This window comes from Zootoca vivipara, chromosome 2 (assembly GCF_965207765.1).
Source record: "Zootoca vivipara chromosome 2, rZooViv2.hap1.1, whole genome shotgun sequence".
Classification (NCBI taxonomy): Eukaryota; Metazoa; Chordata; class Lepidosauria; order Squamata; family Lacertidae; genus Zootoca; species Zootoca vivipara.
This window is the reverse complement of record NC_142584.1, coordinates 32876546-32889506: the sequence shown is the minus strand read 5'-3', so window position 1 is coordinate 32889506 and position 12961 is coordinate 32876546. Positions and strand designations below refer to the sequence as shown.

General features: G+C 45.3%; 1 protein-coding gene across 4 annotated transcripts in view; it reads left to right on the top strand.

Moving 5' to 3' along the window:
• Positions 1–2806, top strand: part of QRICH2 (glutamine rich 2) — a 42795-nt gene extending 39989 nt beyond the window's left edge. For all 4 annotated transcript variants that reach the window (XM_088661590.1, XM_088661589.1, XM_088661588.1 and 1 more), the window contains one exon: positions 1962–2806. In XM_088661590.1, coding sequence (XP_088517716.1) covers positions 1962–2089 — 128 coding nt within the window. In that variant the 3' untranslated portion in view covers positions 2090–2806. The remainder of the gene's footprint in view (positions 1–1961) is intronic.
• The last annotated feature ends 10155 nt before the right edge of the window (positions 2807–12961 follow it).

Below are 12961 nucleotides of genomic sequence, written 5' to 3'. Positions count from 1 at the left end.
ACATCTTTGCAGATTTTGTGCTCGGGGAAGTAGCTTCAAGTCAGAATCATGCAGGTTCTTTAATTATTATTATTTTTTTTTTAAAAAAAAGGGGGCCAGCAAATGCTCCTAGTGAGGACTATCACTGGTTCACTGGTTCTAGGTCTGCTTGCAATCTCCGCGCCTGCCAATCCATCTGTCCATTATAGAGAGCTTCCTTCTGGTAGCACCGTGGTGCTGAACGCTCACATCTGAGATGTAATTGCAAACACAGTCAGTTAGAACAATTGGACTGTGTGCCAGACTGATTGAAGAGCACTGCAGGAAATCATGGGGCTGCTTAGCATAGCCCAAGAGCACTGTTTACTTAGCAGCAGCGCACCTAACCTGTGGAAATGTACAGAACCTGTCGGTGAACTTTGCCTGCCCTGTGCGGCGAATGTGGGGGAAGAGTGGAAGGAGCAAGGTTGAGGGTGAAAGGGAAAGTAAAGAGCCAGTGGCTGCGGGAGAAATTCTAACCACCAGGATAAAATTATCTCTCTGCTCAAAGCCGGCAGTCATTTTGCATATAGGAATGACAAGAAGGGCTTTTGATGCTCAACCCCATTACACCTCGGCTTGAGGGCTGCTTTACATGTTACAAAATTGGCAGTACACTAAGTGTACCCGTGAAGTATTCTGTAACACATGAAAGGCAAATATACTTTTTAAAACTGAATGTGGGAAAACAAGTATACATTGTGAGAAGACTGGACCAATAAAGGCCTTAAAGGTGTTAGGGGTGGGTGAGAGATGGGGGGGTGATGTGTTTCCTTGGGTGGAGTACATATGATGCAGCAGGTATATTCTGTTCTGTGCATAACAGTAGAAAAGTTGCCAACAGGATCTGGACGATCATTCCTCTTCTCTTTAGCAGGAGATATAGAATTGCAAATGCAATACTTCATTTTCCATAGTGATTTCTAGCACTGAAAACAAATCCTGGGGTTAAATGCTTCAGCCAAATTAACCCTGCCTCCATTCAGCTACTGACTGAGATGCTGCTTCCTTTTAAAAACCTAGATCAGTCGTCACAACCCCCCCCCCCCGAGTCTAAAATGTTTGTCACAGTAAATGGGCCAGTGCACATAATATGCCAATTTTGTGCATCACTTTTCACTTGCAAAATAATTTTTAGAAATAAAATTGGAAGCCTTCAAACTCCATGTAAGGAGGCATGGGTCTTGAGCCTTCTGTTGGTGAAAATTCATGCCTCTAGCAGTCCAAGTCTGGCTAGGTGAAGCATCAGGCTTTCTGCATGGGACCTACATCTTTACTTTTCTAGCAGAACCAAAGCCATCTAAAAAACTAATAAATTTGCCTTCAAGGTCATAGTGCTGGGCAGACCTCTTATCCTCCTGCCCTGTTGCTGTGCAAGACAACAAGTGGGAGAGTGCTGCTGCACTCAGCTCCTACTTTTGGGCTTCCCACAGGTATCTGGTTGGTTACTGTGAGAGCAGGATGCTGGATGAGATAGGCTATTGGCCTGATCCAACAACCTCTTCTTCCATTCTTAACAAGGTGATTGTAAGCTCTCAAGGCTACTTCCCACATTATAAAATAAGCTGGCACAACCATAAATGTAAGGAATTGTGAACCTGGTGCCTGCTAGACGTTGTTGGAATACAAACATCATTATCCTCGATGATGTTAGCTGGGGCGGATGGTAGCTGTAGTCCAGGCATAGGCAAACCTGGCCCTCCTGATGTTTTGAGACTACATTTCCCATCATCCCTGACCACTGGTCCTGTTAGCTAGGGATGATGGGAGTTGTAGTCCCAAAAATGTCTGGAGGGCCAAGTTTGCCTATGCCTGCTGTAGTCCAATGGATAAAATATTGGCTAATCAGTTTCTTACACTCATAATAATTAGGTCTGGGCTCGTAGTCCAATCCAGTTCTACAATTCTATGATTCTGTCTATTGCTGCTGTTCTATGTTGCAGCTAAGTCTACAGGGGACAAATCCACAACCCATTTGCGGATCACAGAAGAGCCCGGATTGCAGGACAGAGAAACCATTGAGGTACGAATGACGGTTCCCTCAAGACACTCGGATGAGCAGTCAACATAAGCACAGACCCACCAGCCTTGTGCCCCAATGAAAGCATGGTTCTTACAGATGAAAGCAAGACAATAAAGAGTGAACAAAATATGAAGAAGATCATGCAGACATACTGCTGCCACAGGAACACAGCCTTCTTGCTGTGCTTTGCCTACAGCAGGTGCAGTCTCTCTTGGTTCTTCCATACAGTGATGTTCCCAAGGGAAGGGCTGGGCTGGGCTGGGCTTGGGACCAAATGTGTTTGGAGGGGGGTAGCAACATTTCCTTCTGTAGAAACCAGTTTTGCTGGGTCTGCGGCCATTCATTTTATTTGTCCAAGGAAATTGGTTCGTCAAGACAAATTATTCTGTTCAAACCAGTTAAAAGAGACAGCTGATTTAAAGTCTCAACATCTTCAACGTCCTCCTTTTCCTCTTGTTGTTTCTTATTCCAGAGCCAGGCACACATTGGCCACTGAAATAAAAAAGGTTGCTGTGACATAAAGAGAAATCCGGTTTAGGGTCCAGCAAATTGCTGCCCCTGTTGACTTTAGGGAAGGTGGGGGGGGGGAGATACAAGACTGCAGTGGCTGAGTGGAGCACTGCATGTCGGGCTATGTATTCTTTATAGTTGTTGCAGTTTTATCTTAGGAAGTTAATAGAGTTGCTTTTGGGTTCGGCACGTTTAACTCATGACAAAATTTATCACTCCTACGTTCATTAATAAATATGGAATTCATAGCTTTCACCAGAGTCAGTAATTCAGATCTGTTTCCAGAGTGGAACTATTTACTGTTCAAAATTTAGATGGCCATTTATGTTTGTTTTGATGAAATGCACACCAGTAAGGATACCTGTAAGCAAAAAACTAGTTCTCATTAGGGATTGAACATGCTCAGCAGGTTCCTGCTAAAATGTCTACCTCTTAAACCAATCAGGCCATGCTCATTGGAATGTATGCAGTGTGAAAAGATGATATGTGTTCAGTTATTTGGCAACCAATGTAACATTTAAATGGGTTTATGTTGTTGGCTGGCATGCCGTGGTCATCTTAGTCCTGTGATATGACTGGGCAAGTAAAATAGAAACCTCATACAACCCAAAAATAGCAGAGGAACTGTGGGGAAATACACGTGGGTTTCACAAGGTGAACATTTATTTTCCTCGTCTCAAGTATGGGTTTGAACTGATCAGTGAGTTGAGCAAGCTGCAAACTAAATTCCACTTCTGTGTGGCCAAAACTTTCACCCCCTTGCAAATCTTAAATCATCACTTTGGAATTCCAAAAGCTTTCCAAGCCAAATAAGCGTTGGGTGGAAAACATAACATTTGGTTCCCCAGTATGGCTGCGGATCTTTCAGTGCCTAGTTACATCATGCAGAATGCAAGCAGACTGGGAAAATATCACAGGCTGTCTCTTAAGACAACAGAAGGGCGATATCGAACTGTTCACGCGGAGGTGCTATCACACAGTAGAATGAGAGGGATATTGGCCGAATTGTTCTTGGAGGTCAGCATGGGTAAGTTACCAAGAACTGTGTTTTAGCAACAGTTCTGTGCACCTATTCAGTCTTCCCCTGACGGCACGGCTGGCACCAGAGAATGAAAGTGTCAGGCATTTGCAAGGGCTGAGAGAACAGTAGCAGAGCCACTACATCAATGCTCTTGCTGTCTTTTATTTTATGCAGGACACTCAAGAAGCTTAAGTAGCAGTGAGAGAGAAAAAACTTCCCACCACTCTCCTGCCTAAACACACCACACAAAGCAAGAGGCTTTACCTACCCTTGCTCCAGAGTTACCTGAAGGACCCGGAGGAGATAGGATTGATCTCTTAAGTCACACCAAGGCCTGCAATGTCACCATATTTTCTGCCCACTGTAGATCACAGGTGTCTCCCCCCCCCCCCGTAAATTACTGGGAAATGCTTCATAGGGGCTGAGTGCTTGTGAGAGTCACACCTTGGAACTCTTGGTGACCATGGCAGGTAGGTTATCAGCCCATGTGCCAGCTCCCTCAAAATGGGCAGAATATAATAGAAGTAGAATCCTTACAGAGGGGAGAATCATTAATCCAGAGGTGGGGAACTTGTGACCCTCCAGATGTTGCTGGAATACAATTCCCTTCTTCCCTGGCCACTTGCTATGCTATGCTGACTAAGGATAATTCGAGTCTAGTAACCTCATGGTTACTACCCCCTGCTTTTTCCCACCATCATGTGGGGGGGGGGTGTTTAACTTAAGAATTTGTGAATAAATGTGACAAAATTACATTAGTTTGCACAAGAACCACCCATAGGGCTGAAATTAGGACTCGTCAAATATAGGCTACACCTGAAGCTGTGGATGAATCTGACTTAAAATACCATGATGCGGTCAACGAACCAAAGAAAGGAGTGTGAGACAAACATTCCTCAATGTCAAGCTGTTTCAAAGCAATCCATCTAACATACAGCATACTTGGGAGGGGTTTAGTGTTCAAGCAACAAGACCTGCACAGTGCCTGTACTTGGCTCCATCATCGTACATCCTCCCCAAACCAGAACGGTCAGGCTTTTGACAAAAGTCTCAAAAACATTGCCAGTTTATTTTAATTTTATTTAATAAAATTTATACGTGGCTTGACTGTAGAAAAATCTCTAAACAGTTTACATTATGTAAAGTATCAATAAAGTTTCTTCCATGTATGTACAGGAAGCATGTAGGAGATGCACACCAAGAAATGTTTGACATAATAGTCCTCAAGCTTTTTTGCTGCAGTCCATCCTATTGTGCTTGTGATTCAGGAAAACTTTTACATTTGGTGAAAAACATGCTGCTACTCCCCAGACACATTCCTGGGCCCAAAGAACTCTGCCCACTTCAACTGCTCCTGCCAATACCATTTGTATCAAGTAGTCAGAGATCCAAAAACTGTAGGTATACGTGATCCTTCAAGTATGAGACTAGATTTAGTATTTGGTCAAGATAGCCTTCAAAATTCACTGGAGAAAGTCTACTATGCATTTCCCCCCAGAAGCAAACATGGGCTATTGTATTTTATGCGTGCTCCTTTTTATTTGTAGCACTTTCTCCATCCTTAACATGCATTCGGGCAGCACACACATCCCCTCATCTCTACATCCCCCCCAAAATGCCTCCTGCACTTCTCCCTACACCCCCCCCAAACCAAAACCATAAGGCTTCCTTTCCCTCCAATGCTGCATCCTGCCTGCTTTCTCTATACTCTCTCAAATGGTTCTTTCTTAATGTGCTGTTCTCACAAGGGTGGGCATGAGGACCCTCTATTCTCCCTCCACAGTTTGGGCTCCATCATATCGCAAGTCAAACAGAACAGATGCCCACATCCAAACGAAAGGGATCCACCCCCTTCTAGCATAGCACAGTCTAGCTTAAAACTACACCCTGGTCCGACAGAAATGCAACAAGTGAGGCAGAATGCCCAGGGCACTATTCACACCCCAGGATCACACCCTTTACACTCAGAACATGTCCCCACTGCAACCCTATCTCCATTTCTTTGTACTGTGGGCAGAACCTAAGCCAGTAGTTTGCACGCTTGGATCGTCGAAGTGAGGTAACAGCCAAGCTGTGGATAACCACATTTATTTATTTTATTCCATGTGATGAAAGTGGAGGAGGAAAATGCATTTCTTCACCACTTCCTACTGCGCTTGGCTCCTCAAAAGGCACTTCCAGTGAATTTAGTGGGGCCCACTCCCAGGTGTGTACAGGATTGTGGTCAAAGTGTGACGACGAATACTGTGACAAGGAAGAGGTGTTAGTGTCCACCATCATACCAGAGGTAATATGATAGTTTAGGGCAGGCATGTCAAACCTGCGGCCCTCCAGATGTTTTGGACTACAATTCCCATCTTCCCCAACCACTGGTCCTGCTAGCTAGGGATCATGGGAGTTGTAGGCCAAAACATCTGGAGGGCCGCAGGTTTGACATGCCTGGTTTAGGGGATCCCGCACAAGTAGTATGGCATACAGAGCTCTGCCTTCCAACAGAGAGGAATGGTTACCCCCACCCAGCAGCTACTGCCTGAGGCAGTCACCTCCGCCCTGTCTAACAGTAGGGCCAGCCCAGCATGTTAAGGAGCCAGAAATTACAAGCTCTCTCATCCTCCTCCCTCCTTACTGTGGCATCTCTAAGCAGAAGCTCCTTTGGTTTCAAAAGCGGGTTATCTATCTTCTCAGAATGACCAGAGCTGTGGGCATGTGGCCTACAAAGTCATCTGCCTTTCACAATACGGTATTCTGTCTCCGGAAGCAGAAGCATCATTCATAACCCCTTCCTTGGTCTGTTCTCTGGGACTGGAGATAGAACAGCAAGAGCTGGAGACACTTTCACTTCCATATACCCTCCTCCTCGCCTCTTATTTGCCCTCACAAGCTGCCTCCCATTCACCAACGGCCCCTTCCACTCATTGCAAAAGAACTCTTGAGGAGCTGTTGCAACACTCAAGACTGGAACACCGTGTCACTGAGGGGAAACCACAGAGACCTTTCTTTTTTCTTTTTTGCACATTAAAAAGGAAGTTGCAACAGCAGCTTGTGCTTTCTTTTAGACATTGTGAAGGGGGAAACTCCCATGTTTGCACCACCCTGCACAGAGAGGCGTAGGGGCCTAGAGCCAGGCATCCCCAAACTGCGGCCCTCCAGATGTTTTGGCCTACAACTCCCATGAGCCCTAGCTAACAGGACCAGTGGTCGGGGAAGATGGGAATTGTAGTCCAAAACATCTGGAGGGCCGAGGTTTGGGGATGCCTAGGCTAGGCCCACATCTGGAACTGGGGGGGGAGAGACCCATAAATTCCCCCTTTCCGTGTTGTTAGGAAATACATCTTTCTTTCAAGGACTTCAGGCCAACATACATAAATATGGGCTACAAATGGAAATGGGACTTGTTTTCAATTATGTTGTTTTGTCTTGTCGCGTAAAGAGCCATAATATAAAGTGCAAATGGTGCCTGCTCTTGTGTCTGCATGGAAAATGTAAGATAGAAGGGAAAAGCTACATGGGTTTATCTCACTATCCTCACAATATAGCTCTGAATGGAAGTTAGGCTAGACTCGAGAGAGAATGACCTAAGGCCAACCCCAGTGAACTTCATGGCTCAACAAGGATTTGAACCTAGGTCTCCCTGGGTCAACTACACTACACAATATAATAATGCATGTGATGCGTCATCTTTCATCACATCGTGTAATGCGCAACACGAGTTTGAGGAACATGGTGACGGCAGTTCTCTGTCCAGCCAACTGCCCAGCCTCCCACAAAACAGAAAGCCAGTGAAGATGCTTCAGCTGTACCTTCTAACGTTGGACTAAAGAAAAGCCACGTACCCTTGTACAGTAAGCCCCCAGCTTACAATGGAGGTTACGTTCCGGAGATCACACCTAAAACCACATATAGTCCATACACACTGGGTGCAATGGTGCCCAGATTTTTTCCCCCTGGACTTTCTGCCCCTTAAATTTTTTTACATCTTTTTTTTTTTTTTGCAAAGCACATAAAGTTGAATGTGCACAAGTTAAATGTATGTAAGTTGTGGGCTTACTGTACTGCATACCGCACACAAAAGAGCTTCCTAGCATGTAGTGAGCTACTTGCATAAAAAAGTAGCTTTAAAAAAGACTGTAGATTGGATTGAAAGGGACCTGGTCCATTTTCTGCTCTGATCCAGTTTGTATAAAACCCTAAGCCTAAGAAAAAGATGAATAACTGAGTGCACACTATTCCCTCCTGCACTTAGCACTCTGAGGATAACGTTTCGGTGGAAAGAGACATCAAGGCGGCATTCTAAAGAGAAAATGTTTCAATAAGCGATTTTAGCTACTCTCACATCGACTTGAGTGTTCATGTTGAGGATACAAAATTTACCGATGTGATAAATTACTGTGACCCAGAGAAGCTAACTAGAGGGGAGGCAACCCCTGACTTAATCATGAAGGTGCTCAGATCTGGGGCATGTTATTTGCTCCTTTACGTGGTAAAGGTAAAGGTAAAAGGACCCCTGACCATTAGGGCCAGTCGTGACCGACTCTGGGGTTGCGGCGCTCATCTCGCGTTATTGGCCGAGGGAGCCGGCGTACAGCTTCCAGGTCATGTGGCCAGCATGACAAAGCCGCTTCTGGCGAACCAGAGCAGCGCACCGAAATGCCGTTTACCTTCCCGCTGTAGCGGTACCTATTTATCTACTTGCACTCTGACTTGCTTTCAAACTGCTAGGTGGGCAGGAGCAGGGACCAAGCAACGGGAGCTCACCCCGTCACAGGGATTTGAACCGCCGACCTTCTGATCAGTAAGTCCTAGGCTCTGTGGTTTAACCCACAGCGCCACCCGTGTCCCTTGCGCCACCCGCGTCATGTGCACAAAGAGGACTTTATGAGAAGGTGGAGCAGGGGTGCACCCTTGTGTGCCTCCGCCTTTCAAGCCCCTAATATCTACACGCAGGGTGTGGTTGTCAGGCCAGGGGGTCATGCAACAACAATCGCAGTGCCAGTGGCAAGGTTTTGCTTCCCCTTATACTCACAGATACCTATTAATGTGTGTCATGAAGTAGTGATCCTGTGAGCAAGTATTGATTAGTAGTTTGGACGGAAGACTCGGGACAGCGACTCCCTCCGTGACAATGTGTACAATGGTAAGGGAGACATTTATATGGGTGGTAAGATGTTCCCAAAATTCAATACATTCAACAATGAAAAATGAACTCTGTAATATAAGATTACTTGCTGTCGAGTCAAAGGTAGATTCAAAAACGGTCAGATATATTGAAGATGCTCAAAGGTTAGTTAAAACCGTTATATCAGGAACTCGAAAGTAGAAAGATTATCTTAAAATTGGAAAGTTACAACAAAATCCAAAGAAGGCACCACCGTGGTAGACGAGTTGAGTCAAAGAAACTATAAAAGGAAACACCACGAGACAACTTCCTTTAAAAAGTGGAAGTCCTGCCCAAACGAGATAAAACATGAAAGAGCGCAGATACTGACAAAATAAATATAAGCTGATAAGACAAGCAAAACGATGTCAAGAAACACAATGCAGTGAAGATGTTGGAAAGCATAATAAAAGCCAGAATTAAGAAGACCAAGCCTTGCTGAGGAAGTGTCATAAGGACTTCTGCCAAGTCCTGATTCTCCAACCTTTTAGAATTCTTTTGGTGGGCTCAACATGTTGGGGTTGCCATATTTCAAATAGTAAAAACCAGGACACCCTGGAAGTTGTTGAGCCTTTTTTAGACAAACCCCAAAGTTTTTGAGGCTGATTTCCCAGGTATGTGGTTGCGCTTTGCTAGCAAACTAGCCCAATAAAACAATCAGCACATAAATGTAACTGATATAATATTGCAAAAAAAAGTCATTTGCACTTCACATATGATCCACACAGACTCTCAAGGAAGGTTTGCAGGACGGTTGTGCACACTGTAAAGTTGGTGTTACCGCGGCAAAGAAATGTTTCAGAAACCTTTTAAAAACACAACTTGATCACAACTGGCCAGCTCACTGTTGTAAAGGTAAAGGTACTGACCATTAGGTCCAGTTGCGGACGACTCTGGGGTTGTGGCGCTTATCTCGCTCTATAGGCCGAATGAGTCATGTGGCCAGCATGACTAAGCCACTTCTGGCGAACCAGAGCAATGCACAAAAAATACCTTTTACCTTCCCGCCGGAGCGGTACCTATTTATATACTGTTATAGAAAATTATAAGGGGGTTGCAGAACACCATTACTAATGAACAGAGAGGGGTGACCGAACCTGACAGCTGCAGTTACCCAGAATCTCTCTCAACACCACCTTCTTTGCCTCTGCTCCACTCCAGAGACCCTCACCCCTCCCACTTGGACTCAACCCTGCCTTAAGGAAGGCTTAAGGATCAGCATATGCGCACATTTCCACATGACTAGCAACTTGGGAGCCATAATTCCCTGTCAGTGGTATCTCATTCACAATGGAAGACTCCTCTGAACAAAAGACAGTGATCAACTCTTATAAAAATGTTAATTTCTCTTTGTGTTTAGGAATTCACACCTGGGAGGGGTGATAGGAGGACTAGGAGAGGTGTCAAAAGTGCTCAGATTTCTACCTTGAACCCTCCTTTTTTGTGAGGTATTGATTACATAGCTGTGATGTAGGAATGATGTATTGGGGGCGTTTCTTGGTGATGGGAAAACTGATAAAAGTGGAGGTTCTCTTTTGTTCTGGGTTCCTTCCTTGTTCTCCTGCGTGAGGGGAAGGACCCTGTTGCAACAGCAAATAAAGGCTTTGCTTCTCAAACTTCTCTGGTTGGCCTCTGTTATATATTCTCCGACCGATGGAGAACCCAATAAGGCTCTTGTGTACCCCATAAGGGAATAAGAGCAGATTTTTGCTTAGAACAATACCGTACTTGCACTTTGATTGCAAAAGAATGATTTTGTATACATACATAGGGGGCCTTTAAGGGAAGTCCTGAATACGCTTGCACTCCTAGAACAGGAATTGTTTTGAGCAGCCAGCGGGTACAGTTATCAGTAACAAAACCAGTCTTTAGCCTCTGTTTTGCAGCCTTGGTTTGCCATGAATTAATCGAGGAACCCAGTCTCCTGTTTCACCTGTAAGGGGTGGAAGGGAAAGGACGCAGAACTGTGAAATGCTACCAGTGCTTTTCTTCTAGGAAGAAAAGGTGCTGGTAAAAAAAAACTTTTTTGCAGCTCAACAACTTTGGCCAAAAACATAACTTTTGTGTCTGGATTTTCACTTTTTGAAATATGGCAACCCTAGCTAAAAGTGCCTTCTTTTTATGGTTGTGGGTTGTTTTAAATTGTTTCTAATGGTTTAAACCCACCCTGGGACCACACTGTGAAAGATGGCTAATAAATTTAACAACAACAACAACAATATAAAAGAGGCAGTGTTCAAAAACATATGAGATAAAGCTCCTGGCTGGCTGCCGGAACACACAGGAAAGAAGTACAGCTTTTCTTGCATATTGGGGGACAGGGGGGGGGGGGAGAAATACAGCTCCTATGCACAACATGAAGAAGCACTTGAGAAACCTGCATTTGGAGTCCCTGAAGTATTTTGTGTTGTTGAGTTTGCGGTGTTTGCTGCGTTTTCCTTGGTCGCAATGCCAAAAATGCAGCTTGAACCAGTTGAGAAGTCAGGTGTTCCTCAGGTTCAGGGAGCCACAGCGTCCAGGACTAGATTGATTTTCAATTTGTCATGAGGAACTTTTCCTCATACAACTCACTTAAGGCTTTAGAGCTGGCCCTCTGACAGAGCAATCAGACAATTTGCCCCGCAGCCAGCTTTAATGCACACCCTGGTTTTGTGATTGAAATATCAGCAGACTTAAAAAAACTAATTCAGAATTCCTGTCATCCATGAGGAAGCACAAAAAACTGCCAGGGTGTGCGTGGTGGAGGCAGGGAGATCCAGTTTAACCACCCTGAAAGAATACTGCAGGGTTATTAATGGACAGTTAACTCATAAATAGAATCGTAAATTTGAAAGGGACCCAAGGGTCATCTAGTCCAACCCCCTGCCATGCAGGAATCTCAGCTCATAGCATCCATGACAGGTGGCCATCCAACCTCTGCTTAAAAACCTCTAAGGAAGGAGAGTCCACCACCTCTTGTGGGAGTCTGTTCCACTGCTGAACAGCTGGTTGCCGTTTAAGGACCGCTTAAACTAATTTATTATAGCATAAGCTTTTGTGGTCTAGAGTTCACTTCATCAGAGCCATGAAATGTAGAAGTTGCTTGACTGACCTAATATACCTGCCAACTAAGGTAACCCTTCATGAATCTGATAGCCTCTAGACTATGAAAGTTTTGAGTCATTAAAAAAAATGCATTCATCTTTAATAAACTGTACCAGGACTCTTTTGAGAGACCAGAGGTGGGCACAATCTTCCCTTTGCAACACCTTTTATTCAGCTTTCCGGTACTTTAATTTACATTACTGTGTAAACCCTACTGCCCCCTCTGGTGGTCTGAGAGAAGGCATTCTTGGCTTCTTACAGGTATTACCATTTCAACTCCCTTTAATTCAGGAGTATGATTGCAAACCAGCGCCGTCTTAAGCGCTCCCGGCGCCGTGGTGTGCTGGATCCTCCGGTGCCCACCGGATCCCTTCAGCGCCCTCCCGCCCCGTTCCGGCGCCCTCCCACCCCGTTTCCCAGCGGCCAGTGGGTGGGCGCAGCTCGCGGCGCCCTCCTGGTGGGCCGGCGCCATGGTGCCCTGCGCCACCCAGCCTGCACGTAGGGCCGGGCCTGTTGCAAACCATAGGTAGCTGCCTATGATATTTGACCTAACTAGCCTCTAAAGAGAAAGCAAGGAATAAAAGTCCTAGGGGTGTGCGTTTTGTTTTAGTGACATAACTCGGTCTATATAAAGTACTGCCATTTCCCGTTGGCAGTCGCACGAGAGCCTCAGTCTAGCTAAAAGGTCTGCACAGGACAACTAAAAAATGGTGATATAAATCAACCCTAATTGAATATAAAGGGGTACAGCTTCGCTACCCACCCCAGACAGCTTTTATATCCAAGAAGACCTGCACTGCACAGCAAGGCCGAAGATACGCCTCATTCCTGCTCTAAGGCCCCTTAATGCTATGAACAAGACAGGCCCAATAAAATGGCCGTTGCGGAGGAGTGGTGTGGAGTCGACTGCATATGGGTTAATCTGTTGTCAACACACACAGCGCTTATGAATGAGCACAGCGCTCTGGCCCTTCCTGCTGTCAGCCTCCATTGCTCCCCGAACAGAGCAAGCATTCAGTATGTTGCGGGTGGAAAGGGGGCAAAGGAGCCCTGTGAACTAGCCTATTCATTGCAGCTCTCCATATTTCCCACAGTGTCGGTACATTAAATACATGAGCACATTCAGTCCTGAAGCGAGAGAAAAGAATAG